The sequence below is a fragment of the Candoia aspera genome, chromosome 3 (genome assembly GCF_035149785.1).
Source record: "Candoia aspera isolate rCanAsp1 chromosome 3, rCanAsp1.hap2, whole genome shotgun sequence".
NCBI lineage: Eukaryota > Metazoa > Chordata > Lepidosauria > Squamata > Boidae > Candoia > Candoia aspera.
The window spans coordinates 105,235,153-105,254,984 of NC_086155.1; the positions used below are offsets into that span (position 1 = coordinate 105,235,153).

Below are 19,832 nucleotides of genomic sequence, written 5' to 3' on the forward strand. Positions count from 1 at the left end.
GAAGAAGTGATTTCCAATCTTTATCACAACAAGTATAAGCAAGTTTGGTAGCTCTTTACCTCCTTATAAGGTTATGAACAGATATCTCTTCTTCCCATAATCCATCCTTTATCGGTAGGCAAATCTTATAAAGACATCAACTTTTCAATCCTGATGTCAGCAAAAAGTCTGTAAAGGGTTGCCAGAATTTCATGGAACATGTCTTATTTAACCTTGATCAAATAAACCAACTTTACATTCCTTCCTTTTGCCTCTGAAAATCATCTTTAATTTATTCAAAAATTGTCGTAGGATTTGATCTCTCTTCAATTCTTCTTTGTGACATCACATAGGCTTCTTCCAGGCTTTAACAAGCCTCTTTTGTAAATCCAATAAAAAGACATTGTCCATCTCATTTTCTTGGTTTATCATTGCATTCCCCTTTAATTTTTAAAACTTCAGCCAGCTTCTTTTGTATATCCAGTAGAGTCCTTATCCAGATCATTCTCTTGGCCTGTCACTTGTATTTCCACTTTAAATACCTTCTCTGCCCTGTACTCCACTTTTTTTAAATCCAGTATTTCTGATTCCACTATTTCTGCATCAAGCAAGATTTGTTTCACATATGTCATTCCTTCATTAACATCCTTTAAACACAGTCTATCCATAGCAGCAAACATTGTTACTGATATTGTTGATGTTGTGGCCACTAATTTCTGGCCCCATTCTTCAAAGATCTCTTTTAATATTTCAAATGCTACAGTGTTTTGTCTCATTGTGTCAAATCCCAATCCTGATCAAAACCAAATGCAGGTGTTTTTTTTGGCCTGGAATCTTTAGTCCCCTCTACTGTCCAATTTAAATGATCAAGTCTCTAATCTCTCTTATAACTTACAGTAGACAAAATAATTCTGGTTTCCACAAAAAGCTGTTTATTTTATATGGTTAATTCCAAAATCCTATAGTAAAAGTTTCAATATTCCAAATTTGTCTCGACCCTTAATTCATTTATAACTTTCTTGGTTCAAAATCTTCTTTAGCTTTTTGCCATTTATTTCAAATGCCTTAAGTTCTTAAACTTATTTCACTATATTAATTTTCCTTTTGTTCAAAAATGAAGATAGACTCACCAGGTGGCTTTTCAAACTTGTCATTCCAAAGATCTGTAATAGCTTTAAGATGGTTAGGTAAAGGTAAAGGTTTCCCTTGACGTAAAGTCCAGTCATGTCCGACTCTAGGGGGCGGTGCTCATCTCCGTTTCTAAGCCTTAGAGCCGGCGTTGTCCGTAGACACTTCCGGGTCATGTGGCCAGCATGACGACACGGAACGCCTTACCTTCCCGCCGAAGCGGTACCTATTGATCTACTCACATTTGCATGTTTTTGATATGCTAGGTGAGCAGGAGCTGGGACTAGCAACGGGAGCTCACCCCGCCGCGCCGTTTCGAACCGCCAACCTTCCGATCAGCAGCTCAGCGGTTTAACCCGCAGCGCCACCGCATGGTTAGATAAGCAATTTCCAAAAGTGATTAGAAGTTAGGCTAGAGAACTTAGTGCCCTTTAAATAGCTCCACCACGGTTGTGAGCTTGATGATTAATCCCTTCGTCTCCAGCACTCAAACCTGCTGGAGACTGCTGTCCTGCAATCTCCTCACAAGGAGCAACTGTCCAGAACACACCTGGGCAATCTCCAGTCCTCTCCTTGACCAGAGAGGTTCCAAAGAGCTGGTCTACTCATTGATTCTTTCGTCTCTGCTGTGGTTGTCGTCTCTGCTCTCCATGGAGACATATTTAGCTCGCCATGCCTCTACTAGAAGTCCACCTAAGTAAACTTCATTTAGAAAGTCACCAAGCCATGATCAGAGCATCATGTTAAGAGAAAAATGACACACACACACACACACCCATGGCCACATTTTTTTCACCAATGTTTCTAGGACAGGAGTCAGGAACCAGAGCTACTTTTGGGGGGGGGGGTGAGGTGGACCTGGAATCCAAGATTATGTCACCAAAATTCGCCAAAAAATCAAGGGGAACCACTTTAAAGTTCCCTCAGAAGGAATGAAATAGGTGCATTAAATCTGATTGGCTTAATATCCCCTCCCATTTTTTAAAAATTCAAAAAAATCTACCCTAACCCTTTTGAGCATTCCCATTAGCCTGTTTAGACCCATTTACTTGGATTATGCCACAGAAATGGTAAAAAGTACTCCAATGTAATTATAAAAAATATCTATCCACCTGTACTGCTATTAAGGTGTTGTACTACATAGTATGTCAACATACTCACCCAATGTCTGTCATTTCTGGGAGTTTACTTCAGCTTGAAAGTAAGTGTGAACATTGATACATCTGCAAGTTTTCTGATCCAAATATGGAATCGCATATACAATAGCCACCTCAGTAATAAGAATATAGATTAAAGTCTGCCTTTTGTCCTCCCACATTTGCCAGTGACAATGGCACAGAGGATTGTTCTGGGAGAACATTAGTTTTCTATACAATTTGACCAGTACCTACTCTGCATACTATTAGCTATTACCATTTTCTTTACATTCTGTTGTGTGATAACAATCAATTTGTACAATGAAACAAGAGCTCTCAGGCTTTTTTTTCCCAGTGAACTGTGAAACAGGAAATTGCTTTAATAAATCATTATTTCGTATTGCAGATTGCAATTCGTATTCCTTGCTCATTAGCAAGTAGGAAATCATTTGTCAGGTCATTTCCTGCTGTATTTTTGTTTTCAGGGAGGCCAGAAATATCTTGCAATTATCAGCTTCGGAAGGTGTCACTCTAATTTATTTATTTGTTTATTTGCATTTTCTTCATCACATTTGTTACATAGTGAGACACTGTGTGCACACAAATGCATTACCATATTCTAGGTCAGGCAAGGTCCATTTTTGGCAGCCAGAGGAACTGGAGTTCAAAGCTAATTCTAAACTGGTACAAAGAACCCATATATAACATATTCCTGGTTTGGGCATTCCATGTACTGGCATCAGTGATTACACTGTACCTCCTGCCTAATCTGGTATGTGATGGTTTAAACTGGTTTCATTTCATCAGTTAATATGATTGTATATCAAAGATTTCATCGCATTGGAAATCAGTCTCTTATCTTTACAACCCTCACATAAAATTGCATTAATGGTAACCAGTTCACACTGGGCACTAAGCCACAACATGGCTTATTTAATTTTGGCTTTTTGTGTTGTGCCAAATACCATGGTTTTCTATACCATGGTTTATGGTTCAGCATGTTGTATTAAACAAACCATGACTTAGCATGATAGATGAAGCCAGCAAGTATGTAGACAATTTAAAACTTATGTTCTTCTAAAACTGCTAACAGACTCTACCAAATCACAGATATTATGTCCTCTGGCTTAATCTGTTTTTGTAGTTCATCACTCACAAAGATTAGTGATCAACCATGATTCCATCATAGGCTATTGCACATACCAAAATGTTTTATATACCATTATATGGGCATCCATGCTTACCCTCCAACATAATGTGTGTGTGTGTGCGAGCCTTCGAGTCAGTGTTGTCTCCTGGCAACTGCCTGGACAAGTCTCCGCAGTCTTCCTGGCAAGGTTTCTGGAAGTGGTTTGCCACTGCCTCCTTCCTAGGGCTAAGAGAGAGTGACTGGCCCAAGGTCACCCAGCTGGCTTCATGTCCAAGGCGGGACTAGAACTCTCAGTCTCTCACAGTTTCTAGCCTGATGCCCTAACCACTACACCAAACTGATTGCTTATGTTAGATTCTGCCTACTGGGTTTCAATCAAGTAATAAATACAGATCAAAGTGAAGGTGAAATGTTCAGATGCATTTGTACATTTATGAAAATTTGCAGTAGATAGCAGAAGACGCCTACTCAGGAAAGTATTATTTTCCTGAAATATTCTAAATAAATACTACTTAAACATCAGACAAAACTTGCAGAATAAACTAAGGTTTTTTTGTTTAAAGGCATTCAGACACAAACTTTCAATCTAAATCAGTTTAAATTCATTTACTTACCGATTGCAACTGGGACCTGCAACTCCATCACTAAACGAAGGTTGTAAAATGAAACATCACGTTACAATGCCCAACTTACAATGTCAGTTCTGGTTGCGGTTGTTAAGCAAATCACCACAGATCATTAAGTGTGATGACACATAACCGGAACTTGTGACTTCCTGCCGGCTTCCCTGTTGACTTTGCTTGTTGGAAGCTGGCTGCGGAAGCCCCAAACGGTGGTCACATGACTACGGGATGCTGTGACCATCATAAATGCACACCGGTTGCCAAGTGTCAGAATCGTGATCATGTGACCATGGGGATGCTGCAATGGCCACAACTTTGAAGACAGGTTGTAAGTCTCCTTTTTCAGTGCCATCCTAACTTCGAATGGTCGCTGAACAAGTGGTTGGTAAAAGAGGACTAGCTGCATTCTGCATCTCCCATAACAGCATGAATGCCTTACCTTCCTTGGTTAGATATGTACTTATTCAATAATAAACTGTTGGAAAAAATATATTTCTGTATCATCAGTAAATTATTAATTATAATAACTTGCAAGCATGTGTACTACTATGTGCTTTAAGATCACTACTATGCTCTGTATCCACAGCAGCTCACTAATGTTAGCTTTTTAACAAGATTTTTACCAAGATTTGCATACAGATCCATGTCTGAATTATGTACACATGCAAAATCCCTTGGAATAAGTATCACATGGCAATTATAAAACAGTCACAGACTGCTGCTTGGAGAATTATAATTTGGCCACGACAGACTGGAGAATCATCTCAATTACCCACATGCTGGGACAAGCCACTTTACATATTACAAATGCCAAGCAGCAAAGCAATGCCAAAGAACCACTCAGTGGCACATGAAACACTAAGACCCAGTCAATCTACACATAAGACACAATTTGACCACACGACCAGCGATGGTAGGTGGTTTGATAAGAACAGGTTGGGCAAGGGCATCAGAGTCAATGATAGACACACCAGCTAATTCTCGTTCTGCTTCCATCTTCCTTCCAGTGACACCAGGAATACTTATATTTTGCCACACAACACACCAGATTTATAGCAAACCCCCAAACACACAAAATGCAACCTCTTGCATTTGTATGATTTTTACATGGAAACTACCACCAAATTACAGAATACATCTATGGAAATCAGTTCCATAATTGTAATTATCGCATCTCATTGAGTTCCCACAACTTTAGTCAATATAGCCCAATGCTTTTTTCCCTGGTTGTCTGGCACAGTAGAGGGAAGGACACCCCTCTGGGCTAATAGTGGTGTTGCTCTTATAACAGAACCCATCCCCTTCAGATAGGCAACCAGAGAACATAGCTATTAGAAGGAAAATAAGTAGATATGTCCCTTTTGCTACCTCCTCTTCTACTTTAATATTGTGGATTCTTGTCTCTCTGAAGATTATCACACACCTCTCTACCAACAGCCCTATTCAGGATGACTCTTTTAAGAACGGATGGGGTGGAATATTTAATTGGACTGCTGCAGTGAATTTGCAAGGTACCTTGAGGACAAAATTACTCTTATTCACTAGGAGCTGGACAAAGGATGGACAAGTCCAACAGAGATAACAGAGGCAATGTCTTTTCAAGGTTATTTGGGACAGATTTGAGCCTTTCAATCCCTAGGGCGCTGACAGAGTTCTCTGCAACATCCGCTCCACCACTTGTGGATTGGATCCTTGTCCTTCCTGGTTGGTAAAAGCCTCTAGGGAGATAATGGGATGCTGAATAAGGATGATGGCTAATGCATTCTTGAGAGAGAGGGTGATGCTACCCGCCTTGAAGGAGGTAAGGATGCACTCACTCTTCATGAAGCCAATGGGAGATGTCTTCTGTTGGCATGAGTTTAGGTATTATCAGTATGCTGCTACCCAGGTATATATCTCAACCCTGGGCTGAACAGGAGATACAACTGAGGGTCTGTCTCAAGACCTAGAGGCTATTAGGGTCTGGATGGGAAGGAACAGGCTTAAAGTCATTCCCAGAAAGATGGAGTGACTGTGGGTGTAAAAACCAAATAATATCAGTTGAATTACTCCCCTGGACAGGGTCTTCCTCTCCTCTTCATAGTCTTGGGTTCACAATCTGGGGGTCATCTTAGACTCATAGCTTTTACTGGAAGAACCTACTACTCTGTCTTGTGCACCAACTTCAGCTTTTCCTGGATAGGCAGGCTTCACTGATGGTCACCTCTCAGCTAGACTACTGCAATTTGCTCTATGTGGGGCTGCCCTTGAAGACCTCTCAGGAGCTACAACTGGTCCAGAGTGCTGTAGGTTAAGCAGTAACAGGCTGTATTCAAATAGTACATGTGATACCTTTACTCGAAGATCTGCAATGATTACCATGAGTGCAATTCAAGGTGCCAGTTATCACCTTTAAAGCCCTACAAGGCTCAAGAGCTATGTATTTTTGAGACTGCCTGCTCCTAGTGGAATCTGCATGTCCAGTAACAGCCCTTCAAGTAGGCCACGTCAGGAAGCAGACATCATAAGCACTAGTGAAACTCTATCGTTTTATGATTTAATAACAGAAACTGACCCGAGTTTGATTCTGCTTTCTCTTATATCAAAGAGAATCATGGTGGGATTAAGTTTCTTTCTCGCTCTCTCTTCTCTTCCAGGGCTAAGTTGATGTTTACATATTTCTTCTTGCATTCTTTCTTCAAGGTTAGTTCCATATTCCTCTACATCCAGTGAGAACCAGGAGGGATTTGCTGTTGTGTGTCTCAACCCCTATGAAGTATGGCCACCAGAGACAAGGGCAAACCTTCTCTATAGCTGTCCTCAACCTTCTCAGGAACAGCATACCTCTGGGGAGAGGTATCCTTACCGGCATTCTGGAAGACAATGTTCCAGTGGGTGTTTGGCAACCATCCGAATTTTGTTACTGAACAAATGGCACCTGGTGGTTGTCAGGACTGTGATACAATTCTGTGGTTGTTGTTATCCCATAATATATTTTTACCTTATTACTGTATTCATGGAGTACGTCACTCAAAGTCTTTTTTATTGGAGGGGTAAAAGAGGAGAGTAGAGAACAGAAGGATATACAGGGAGGAACAATATGAGAGTTCTCCTTTTACAAAGATTATTTAGCACCGTGTGTAACACAATCACACAACAGAAAACATAACAAAATACATACAAAATAAGAGAAAGGCATCTCTTGTAAGGACTATTCCAATTTTGAATAACTCCCTTTATATTATACCACACTGAACCTTGTACCCTCAAAAACTTCAACTCCGTAATCCCCAGCCAGTGTGGTCATTATGTTTCTACAATGTATTTTGCAAAAAGTCCAAAAGGGCTTTTTTTACATGAGATTGTGACTTTTATTCAGTGGACAAACTGAATCCACACAAACCTTAAGTATTTTTCTTCCTTCAAAGCACCTATTTCTTGCAATGATTTTTATATACAGACAGCACACTACACCACATGGGAGGAAGCAACTGTCTTTTAAACTATTCCCAAACAATCTTTAAAAGTGCTTAGCATGTTCCCTCTGAAAATATTTTTTCTTTCTTTGAGAGAAAAAAATGCATGTCATTTACATTAAATTTCCAATAAAGAACGTGGAATATAAACATTCTAAATCAGGAGGGGGTACATAAGGAGTAAGTAACTGTTGAAAGGGGATGTATTATAATACTTCTACTGTATTCATCCATGTCTCCTTTTTGCTTTAAAAATCTGACATGCACATCCCAGCACAGTCTTCATGACTAAGAGAGATCAGGTTCCAAAGGGAAATGTCTGCCACCAACACACATAGTTTGAGTATCAGTCTATCTTTAACCTCATCCTGGACCTAGAAATTTAATTCCTAGTAGTTATCAATTGATCCTGCCTCCATAAATGCATGTGCCATATATATTTATCAGCCTTTATGATGCCAACCAACTTTTTAAAAAAACGTATTTGACCTAATGAGTAATCAATCATGGCTAAAAATGACAACTTTATGTTGACTCTGTAAAGCTATTATATGAAAGGCAATCATAATATCAGAGTATAAGGTGTCACTGAGTTGCAATTTTACTTTTTTTCCCTCTTATTCTTCCTTCCTTATTCTAATATAGCAATTACAGCAATTCAAAGGAGACTGAAATGAAGGTAAGAATGAAAGATTATTTATTTTACTGAAATTTTAGAGGAGAATCATACCAAATGCTGTCCAATGTTCTGGTTACTTTTTAGTACATGAGAGACAAGACAAAAGTTGAACTCCATCAGTCCTATTTTACTATTTATTTATTTATTTGCCATATTTATATAGCCACCTATCTCACATAAGTGCCTCTGGGCAACATACAAAACTTAATTAAAAACAATAAATACATAAAAACTGTAACAATAAAAAAACTGTAATATTTATTTATCATATGTATATATATTTTATATATCATATTTTTCATATTTATATTTTCTTATGGAACAATCTTAATACTACTCAGATGTTCACTCCAGTTTATCCTCTTAAAGACACAAGACTAATTCTTTTTGTACTTACTGATACTGTGTAAGCAAAAACAGCAATACAACTCAAATTCAGCCATGCTATATATACATCAAGCTACAGTTCTCAAACAAGAAAAAATCTCTTATAGGAATCAGGGAAGTAAAGTTTCTGTTTGTCTTTAGGTAAATCAACATAAAAACCTATTTAAAACTTGGCCCTTTAAGATGAAAGTACAAAAGCATGACTCTATTTGATAAAATGTGTCTGTCAGACACTTATTTTGCCTAAAATTATTTCTATTAGCTAAAACCAATTCATTTGGCTTGAAATTAGTCTTTCCCATTTACTGTTTCAAGCTGCACAATTTCCTACTTGTCCTGGGACACGTCCTTGTTGAAAGGTGAAAGGTCCCCTGTGCAAACACCAAGTCTGACCCTTTGGGGGGATGCCGCTTTTGTGACGTTTTCTTGGCAGACAGTATCGGGGTGTTTTGCCATTGCCTTCCCCAGTCATGTCCTTGTTAGCCAGATGCAATTATTGAGATAGCCAAGTTAATACTCAATGAAAAAACTCAAAAGCCAAAATACATTTCTGAAGTATCTGATTCCGAATCTGGCCTTTCAATTCACGTCCCATTAGGATCATAAAGACCCTCTTCCTCTTTGCATAAAGGCAAATGGTTTTTCTACTTAATCTGAGGAACCAAAAATGTGGAATCATTACTAAGTCAATCATAGCAATAGGAAATTCCTTTTCATGTTCGCATAGTTTGTGGTTTGGCCTATCTACATGAATCAGTTGTATTATTTTATTAGAAAAAAATGTGGGTTTTTCCTTTTTTTATTTTACTAAACTGCTGGTCGAAGCTAGCAGGGTTGATATACAGGGCTGATGAGGTTCAATGACATTTCTACCGAAGAACAGTATGTAAAAAAATGTTATGTTTAAGACCCTTCATTCTGAGGGGTAATTTATTCACAGAAATTGTTTTGCTATAGACAGGACTCGTAGCATTCCCTACCTGATTTTTCCCACAAGAATAATGGCATCTTCTGAGGCTGAAGTGGACTTGAACATAGAACTCCTTGGTCCTACTTAAACACCTAGACCACAGATAAACTCTGGAATGCTTGGCACTTCTGTGAATGTGTGCTTTATTTTATTAATTTTCAGTACATAAAATAATTGATTTTATTAACAGATGTAGTTGAATCGTGCTTGCTGCTGCGAGAACTCAAAAAAGCCACATCATGTACTGTGGGTTGTTTTCGAAGGGAGGGAGAAGATAGAAAGCAATTCTGCATCCAAAAGACAGAGTAAAAATCTGGCAGAACATTCTCCAGAAACCTCATATCAACTGACAAGAACATGGGTGGTTGCATTTTTAGTTTGCGATTTATTAAGTGTTAAAGCAGAAAACAATCATCATCTAACAGAAATGTCATTTTAAAGCCATTTTAAAGCCACTGAATTCTTGTATTACTCACTTTTACATCTACAAACCTAACATGGGAAGGAAGGAGTTATTCAGGTAAGTATACTTTAGGTGGGAAGGATTTCCGAGGTACTTGCATAACACATTCCTGTCAAAAGTAGAAATATAAATAACTTTATTCTTGCTACAATGGTCTTTATATCAAGGTATCCAGAACACATATGTTAATTATATTCTCAAAGTGACTGAATCAAGCACAATCTTACTGCCTCCTCATTCCTGGCATTAAAACTTCCACTTTTCCCACATTTTTAAAATATACATGAGAGTATTTGGTGTCAATTTTCTTTTTTGGACAGATATGGAAATCAGTCTCTGCAGCTGTACTTTCTACTCCAACTTACAAGGTGATGATAAAATATCCAGACATCCAAACAAATTAAACATCCACAGTTTGTTAATACCTTTATTAGCACCAATTAAAACAACATAAAAGAGAAAGCAAGTTTTCAATTTATCAGAATTATTCACCAGGTAAATTGTTAGAATGGGGATGGGAAGAAATGAGAATGTTCAAATATTAGGCCATTACATTACATTATATTACATTACAGCCACAAGGTTTGCAGTTCATACTTTAGCGAGATGGAGGTTAAGAGAAAGAAAGCGATGACTCCTCGGCTCTGAAAATACAAGGATATTAATCCACAATCTCTTTCTAAGCATATAGATGCTTGGCTTAGCAGAGAACAGGAATAAAGAAATATTACAATCTCCGTATCAGCAAAACCAAAAAGTAATTTAGGATATTTCATTAGTTACCAAGTCAATTAAGCAAAATTGTAAAGAAATAGCTAGTGGAGGGAAGAGATTGAAATGTCTAAATGTAGTCCCACTTCTGGCTGTACAAAATTCTCTCCATCTGTAGGAAGGCTCTACTCTAAGTGGCTGAATGTGGTATTTCCCAAGATAGTAAAATTAGTCATAGCATGTTTGTCCGTTAGAATAAAAAAATTCAAATCTTCATTTGGGAAATGTCTTCATTACAGTGAAAATGATACAAAAGAGCTATAAGCAACAAAAGCACCCACAAGCTCTTCATCACATGTTAAAAACATGTGACAGGGAAGAAGCAAGGAAGTCCCCAAATTAAGCTAAGATATGAAATAAATTCGAACTTGAGTCTCGTATTTGAATGAGCTGTAGATTTAATCAATTTTGCTACCTTTGTTAAGAATATGTGATAAAAAATATCAGTTACAGATCAACATGAACACTAATAATTACCTTTGTAAATATTATCATGGCTAGCTGTAGCCAAGATCAACTTTGTTGTCTTCCAACAGCTGATCCACGTACTTTATGAAAGATACTGTAATTAGTGCATTTAATATGAATCTAAAAGAATCTGCACATTTGATATTTTATGTTGGTATCTGAAATTTTAAGACAGCTTCTCCCAACATGTCATCAGATGTCAATGTATTACTTCTTCCTTTCCATGTTGAAAACAGTGCAAGATTTTTAAAGGTTTCATGTAACCTTCATTAGGTTTTCAGATCATTCATTTACTCCTCCATAACAAACAATGGCTTATTTGCCTGTCATGTTCTTTTGTTAGGCCAAGATAGAGAAGCCAGAGTCTGCGGTTCATGCAACTTCCTAAATAAACCACAGATGAAACCCTCTGTGGTATGTTAAATATGCCCACTCAGGGAGGAGCCAGGAGATCTGAGCAGTGGTGCTAGACCACTGATAAGTTAGATTTCTTCCCTTAATGTGCAAACACTGAAACCACAGCCCAGAAGCTCTGCTATTGCATCTTGCACCATTTCTACTGAACTATCAATAGTTGCCTCAGTGGCGATAATGTTGCATTACTGCTAAATCCATCACATTCCTGTCCCTGAATGCTCCTTAGAGAGATTCAAGCTAAGTGGTACACAGTTCCTAGAGCAACACCACACAAAGTTAATCAGATCTAAGAGACAGACCAAAATTTATTTCAAACTTAACAACTGTTTTTACATAGGCACCCTTCAGTTCCAGTAACTGGAAAATACACTTTTACTATTTTATCTCTGCATCTGAATGAACACATGGGAAAAATTGAACTGAGGGTGGCTATTATATTAACGGCTCCCTTGACTGTAATGTTAGAAAACTGTGCTTAGCATTTATCAAGCTTCCCTTCCAGCATTATTCATGGCAAAAACAAGAACCATCCCCAGCCTTGATATTAGCTCTTTCCAGTGGGCCAGACTAATAGCTCTTATTTTCTTTTCCTGGACTAATTTGATTTTTGGTTTATATAAAATGCTATTGCTTTAAAAACCCAAAATGTATACCTTACAAGTGATACATAGTTATGCAATAGCATAATTAAAAAAATTTTAAAAAATGTACACAAATATATTACCCTCAATCTATGAAAGTCAATGATGGGGTTAAAAACAGTCAGATCCATCTGATTAGGTACTTCTTTTGTCCATTTAAACTGAACAGGATCCTGTACTTTTTACTTTTAATGTAAACCAAAAATAATTATTAGTCTCTTTGGATATTCTGTTGCCAACTGTACTTGAAAAGTGAAGAGCACTTTTTTGCGCTGCAAAAAAAAAAGCCAAAAGCAATCCTAGAGCTGCCACACCAAAAAGCCCCTTTGCTCTTTTTTCGCAGCACGAAGGGGCTTTTTTGCAGCCAGACTGGGAACCCCTTGTCAGCAGCGGGAGCAAGAAGACAGTGAAGGTCAGCTAGGGTGGTGGAGTGCAGGGCGGCAGGGGTCTCAGAATGCAGGGTGGCAAGGGCGATTGCAGCTGGGACTGGCTGGGGCAAACAGCCCCAGAAATGCACAGTTCTAGGACTGCTTGCTACCCTGCAAGGCAGGGTGCAGGGCGGCCAAAAGGGCAGAGATGGGTGGGAGATAGGCGGGCAAGGGGAGTTGGAGACACTCCCTTACCTTACTGAGGCCCGGGCCTGGGAGGAACCAAGACCAGAATAGCTTGGATCAGGGTGGGTACTCACTTCATGACTCATGATTCTCGGTTAACAATGGCAACCGGGACTGCTGTCGCTAAGCAATGCAGTCACATGACATCTCACTTTATGACCGCATCACTTAGCAATAGAAATTCTGGTCTCAATTGTGGTCGTAAGTTGAGGACTACCTGTAATTCATTGCCTGATACTCATTCTAATTCACAGCAAGAAAAAACATGGAGAAAACAAAGCAATGATAGCCGGCTGTTGGATCCCCAAAGTATGGGGGAACACAACCTTTTTATCAGTGATAAAAACAGATAGAAAACTGCTGAACACTGGAGTGGGAGGGTGGTGAAGACTCCATTCTGCTATGGAGGTGGGGCAAAAACTCGTATTTTATTTATTTATTTAGTCAGTCAGTCACATTTTTATCACCGCCCATCTCCCCCCTAAGGAGGGAGTCTGGGCAGTTTACAATAGAAATATAATAATAAGGTAATTATAAGCAGGAATTTATGCCGCCTTAGGTTTCTCTATGAGAGTTATCAGAGAGGGTTCCTTTAATAACTTACATCCAGGCTGTTTTTTTCCCATACATCCTTGCCATATGTCAACAGGAATCCCACACAACTTTTGGTACCATGGATTTCCTTGTCAACAAGCCAGGAAAGGACAATGGAATACCTCTTGGTTCTGAGTCCGCAGAAACAGTTGAAGTTCTCACTCATATTCTTTTTCTTTCACAGAAGCAGTCAATGCCATCAAACATGCTCTATCAAAGGCATATTCATAGATACAAGTACAGATTATGGAGGGAAAAGCAATGGAAAACTCCACCCCAGATAGTGGAAACACCAGTTCTGAGACAGAAAGCAGCCTCTCCCCTACTTCTTATGCATTCCCAGTAACAAGCCCTTTCTTCCTCTCATGCAAATTAATGAATTTACTGCAATTAAGTATGAGAATGAAAAAGAGCAGTCACAGCCAGTACTATAGAGCCAGAGCATAACCTAAGGCAGTGTTCCTTAAACTTTCTACTCTCAGAAACACTTCCTACTTCCCAAGTGACACATTTGTAGAATATTTATTGAGTCATGTAAAAATAACAATATTAAACCCATTAGATATTAACGTAAATAAAATATTTTCATGAAAAAACCCTATATTTTTTAACAAATGAAAAATAAGAATGAGAAGAATGAGATTGTTTTAAATGTTTGCAAATATCTTCAATATCTGGCAAATAATGTTGATTTCATAGACCCCCGAGAGGTTCTTGGGGGACCTCCAGGGATCCTTGGACCACACGTTAAAAAACACTGACCTAAGGTATTGTAGACATGCATGAAGTCAGAAACAGGCTTCCCTTACTTTTTGTCACCGCTTACAGCATCTAAACATTTTTCAATAGAAGTCAACAGTGGCCATTCAATTCTATGGAGACAAATAATTTTACCCTAACATAGTGATAGGCAAATTATTTGAAATGGCAGTTTGCCTAGCAATATACATGATATTACCATACTTAATAAATAAATAAATAAATATTATCAGCTTACTCATTTCATCTCCCTTATTGTCTGGGTTTAACTTGGCAACAACTGCCCAAGCTTATATTTCAACAGTGCCTGGAAGCCCAGTAATATTTTTGTGCTCAGCAAAACATGTGTATTAGCCTCCCTTGCATAACGAACAAGGAAATAAATAGTGGTTTGCTCCTTCACAGGGAAAACACTGTGTAGTCTGACGTACTTTAGAACAAAACAGGAATAAAGGCAATATTCACTATCTTAAATTGCTGATTTTAAAACTGAATCATGATATATTTTTATCACAGAGAACACACTGAGGCTATAAAAATCTGAGTATGGGAATAGGCAAGGCATACTGATACAGATTTATTTTAGGAGGCTACATACCAGGGAAGGCTTGAAAAAGAAATAGGAAATAACACTGAGTCTTGTACATCAGCCAGATCACTAAAGAATTTGACATCCTTTTTCCAGTCTCTCAACAACCTTTGCTATAAATACAGATACCAAATGAATGCAAGTCAGTAAGTACAAAAGCACATGATGAACAATGGCAATATCTTCAAGCAAGTCATTAAAAGTAATCCAAAATCCATCTGGAAAGAGAAGAAAATAAGGCTTTTTACCGTGCCCATTCTCACTCATTTATTAATCTGTTACCCACCACAATCTTGTCAGTTTACAGTATCATCCAATACATTAAAATATTCACAGTGTAGTATTAATAAAGGTAAAACTTGAAAAAATATGCATACAACAAAATGAAAAACTACAAAAATAAAAATAAATCCAGTAGATGATAATAATCACAGTACATACACAGTACATTAGACATTCTTCTAAATAACTCAGTTCTGAGCAGTTTATGAAGTGTTAATAAAGTGAGGACTGATCATATCATAGGGGAGAGGTATCAGGCACAGCAAAAGAGAAGCAGTACCTGTGAGTTCAAGACTGGTTGAAGAAAATGGTCCTGTTTCTGATTCCTTATAAACACAAGGGCTTAAGTACAGATTCCAAACTGATAGCATTTCAGATCCTAATGTTTGCAAGGACCTCAGATTGCCTTCAAGTGAATACTTGATTTATCCAAAATTAGTACAATGAGCAGCTTGCTAATAATTTTCAGGATCTTAACATTTTAGCATATACTGAAATAATGATTCCTATCAGTCTTTTTTTTTAATTACTTGAGCCTATATTCACATCTGAAAGTAAATTCTATTGAACTTAACTAAGAAATGTTTTTGAGCAATTATACTGCTAAGGCAGTTCCACACAAGAATGACATCAGTTTGAGAGCAGCTTCAGGCTTCTGTGTTCCCACACTGTTAGCCAGAGAGCTAAACTGATTTATTTCCCTCTTAAATGCTATATATTGACATTGATGCAAAGCTAGCTTTAATTACTTATTTTGTGATACCATGGATTCATTTCCCACTCCTTCCATCCTCTTTTCAGCTCCTGAACTTTAGATCCTGAGAAAGAATCTAACAGCAATTCTAGGTTGATGGTTCTGAAGCTACCTTTCAGTAAGACCAAACAAACTGAACAGAGTGAAATTCACAAGATAGGTAGAAAGTGCCAGGGGTATTTTTTCCCTTTCCTTCTCTTTTGCATGGAATGAAGAATTTATAGCTGCAACTATAGCAATTTGAGGCAGAAAAGCGATGTTCTCTTCTTGTTTTCAGCATCAGAAATGAAGACAATTTTGATTGCCTTCAAGCTGCTTCTGAAGGTTCAAGTGCGGAAATTTCCCTTAAATTAGCATCAGTAATAAAGCTTTATCTTGGAATATGAACTTATGGCTACAATTTCCCCAAATCCAAAGGAAATTCAAATATGAAATAATTTTGCCCATTCAACGATATTTCAACCTGCTGCTGGATCCAATTGCATAGCTATATCCAGAGATCTGACAACAGGTATAAACAATAGTATTTCTGAAATGAAAAGGTGAGGAGGGAGGTACTAACGTGATTCTGAAAAGAAAGGAATTGCTCTTTAAAGGCATAAAAAGGAACAAATGGTGCCAGGATGTGGTTTTCATACATACCATTAAGACATTCACATTACATTATATTCTGATAAACAGCAGCATAGCATCGAGGCAGCCTCTTTACATCCTTGATTTGCAATCAATCCCCATCCCAACAGATACACCACAACAAGCATGTGGCACACAGGAAAATTTCTACTGGTACAAAATCTGAAACCTATATATTATCAGCAAAATATCTTAGGAAGAGTAAAGATGGGAAATAGCTTATTTGCTATCTTCATGAGAAAGGAAGTATTCATACCCAAGGGAGTTATTCTTCTAAAACAGAATGCACACCCAAAGTTTACAATCACAAGCTAGGAGAAGACACTTCAGCATTTTCAGAGATAACTGCCACTACTCAGTCCAAAAGTACAATACAGAACTCAGAATTTAGTATTATAATTTCTGCCTTGAATAAAGAAATAAGCAAAGCCAGCATGAGGATAACAGCATGGGAAAAAGGAAGGAGAAGTGTGAGGGTTCCTGCACTTTGCAACTGCACAGAATGATAAAGCAACTGTTTCCAAAAGGTGGGTTGGAAGCAGAGAAAATCAGTAAATGGCAACCTTAAAAAAAAGCCAAGAAAGGTGGTTCGCAAATCAGATAAAGTTCCAAAAGCAAACACATCTTGCTACACTAATAAAATGCTTTAAGGTATCCCATACAAAGCAGACAAAACACTAGAGAAGCCAGGGTGGGGTTATGCAGTTGATGAAGGTATGTCAGAAAGGGGTACACAGTTTTCTGCTTTACTTCCAGCTTCATCGAGCAGCTACAGCCAGATCCCAAAAGCTGGGTAGTACTGGGGAGAAAATTTATCAGAATGGAGACGCTCTAACTGCAACATTTCAAAAGCCGGTTGGCTTGGGAAGGGAAGTTGGCGATCTTTGAACCTGATGATGCTCCAGAACGAAGGGATGGAAATGTGAGGACGTGGAAAGGATAGGAAATAAGGTGAAGCGGTTCCCCCTCACCCCAAGGAACCCAGCAGGAGGGGGAAGAGCGATCCTAGCCATCCGATTTGCTTTGTCTCTTAGCGGGAGATGGGAAGGAAGGAAATTTTGCAGGGAAGGAGGCAACGCAGACTAAGTACAGCAGAGGATGTGGAGGTGAGGCTGGAGAGGTGAGTTGGAAGAGGCGCGGGGGAGCCAGGAAACAGGCGCGCGTGGGGCGGGGAAGGCTTTTTCCTTACCGTAGACCCGTAGCCAGCCCTGCCGCTGACAGACCGATTCCCTCAGGATCCGCTCCAGAGTGCTGGCTGCCCCGATGAGGTCCGCGGGTCCGGGTAGAGAATTCTTCAGACGTTCCAAGCAGGAATCCCCGCCTTCCCCGGCCGGCTCCATCCGCTGCTGCTGCTTCTGCCGCCGCCCCACGGCGGGGTCAGCCACGACCGAAGCCCCTTCAGCCCTCACTTCCTCGGTCCCCCACAGCCTTGTCCCGGCTGGCGGGGCCCGCCCCCTTCCCGATCACTGGGTGCGAGCGCGCTGCTGCTCCATCCCGAGGCCGCCTCCTGGGACGAGCTTGCTCGGCGTTCCTCTCCCAGCCCGCACTCGGAGCTCCGTCGCCCCGTGCACAGCTTCTCCCTCAGCCCCGGCGGCATCCCAGGGAGGAGCAATGGAGCACCGAACCGACAACCAGCTAGCCGACCTTCTAGCTCCAGGCAGGCACGGATGGACAGTCGCCGGTTGCGAAGGAGAACCTCGGCCAGGCCAACTCAATCACCCATCGACACCTACCTCCACGCCCTCCTCGGCTCCCAAGCAATCGTCGTCATCCACTTCTAGCCTCTGATTGGCTGTATGCAAATGAGGCAGAGGTCCCTGATGGGACTGGTAGGCGTCGGGTCGATTTTTTTCTTCGCGTTCGCTGAAGTAGTTTGCTTTTGTCTTGGCTAAAGTCCCAGGTAGACGAGAAGGTATACTGAATGTGCGCCTAGTCGGCTCACGCACTCAATGCATGATGGAGTAGGAAGTTTTGTGCCCAAAAAGTGCTGTCGCGATCCTTGTGTTCGTAGGGAGCTGTGACCGACTGGTGCGGCAAAAGGTGTAGTCTTCTATCACTTCGGAAACGAATTTATTCTGGCATAAACGTGTCTAAATTAAGTCCTCTCCAGAAAAGCAAAGCTTGGGGGGAAAAGTGTGCGCGCAGACATGCATAATTATAACCACTGCTGCTTTCTGGGGAGAGGAAACAGACATAGGTGGATCAAATGCAAGATCAAGCGCGTTCATCATAACTTGTAGGCGTCTCTTTGCTGTGAAACGTGCATAGAAGCAAATTGTTCGGCACAAAAGTGGAAAAGCAACAGTCTTGAGAAAACCAGGCAGGTGGCTGGATACCCAACCTTTGTCTCTGGTTTTCTCTCAAAAGCATTTGCCTCACGAAGACCAGGGTGTTTCTCCTTTTATATGAACTAATTGCTACATGGGCATAACTAGCGCTAACATAGTTCCGAATTAGAGAGGTTTGTTGCTATCATTCATGTTTTCACAGTCCTGTTCTGAAATGATGAATGGGAAGGTCTGTCGCTGAAGAGCAATGATAAAGCAGTTGACTTGAATAAAGTCCTAGGTTCAGTCCCTGGAGTTTCCCAGTAGGATTGGGGGAAAACATCTACTTGAAACCCTGAAGAGCTGCTGACCAAATGCCAAGTTTGTTTATCTGACCTGCTTGGAATGGATTGGACAGTCCAATTAAGAGCCAGAATGCCAGGAGGTCTTAGTCGTGTTAACTTCCTGCCAGAAGATAGGCAAGAGAGAGACAAAAATGGGAGGCTAGAAATCTAGTCATTAGACCAAAACTTGCTTAAGGAAAATGTGCACCTGTAAAATGCTGTGCGTTTGTAATTCACAGGTATGGCACAGCTGCTCCAACACACAAAAAAGCATTTTCCTATGTATGTGTATAGATATATGTGTATGTCATTCATTGCTTACAGTTGTTTTCTACCATATTTGGAAGTTTACACTAAAATAGTAAATTTTAAATACTTCGTACAAAAGGCGTTAAGTGAAAAGCTGCAGAAAGGTTTGCCAGCTACTGATTTAATTGCATTTCAACCTCTTCTTGGGAAGTCACATGTCAGGGTCATTGGGACAAAAGTTGAGAGCTCATCTTCCTGAAGGTAGTCTCATTTCTCCTGCAAGTTTTTGATGTGTAGATCGAGATTACTTCAGTAGGTTTCTCTGTTAATTTGAAATCTTAGTGGGAAAACAGATTAACATCAGGACAGTGATTTAGGATATGTCTAATTTTTGATACTAGCTGTAAGGAGGCAGAGAACAATATTCCAACTTAGGAAAATCAACCTAGTCTTCTTAAGTGGTTCTCTGAGGTTGGCTGG

General features: G+C 39.6%; 1 protein-coding gene across 1 annotated transcript in view; it reads right to left on the reverse strand.

Moving 5' to 3' along the window:
• RASAL2 (RAS protein activator like 2) overlaps positions 1-18,253 on the reverse strand; it is a 209,094-nt gene extending 190,841 nt beyond the window's left edge. The window contains exon 1 of the mRNA XM_063298479.1: positions 17,682-18,253. Coding sequence (XP_063154549.1) covers positions 17,682-17,832 — 151 coding nt within the window. The 5' untranslated portion in view covers positions 17,833-18,253. The remainder of the gene's footprint in view (positions 1-17,681) is intronic.
• Positions 18,254-19,832: the final 1,579 nt, after the last annotated feature.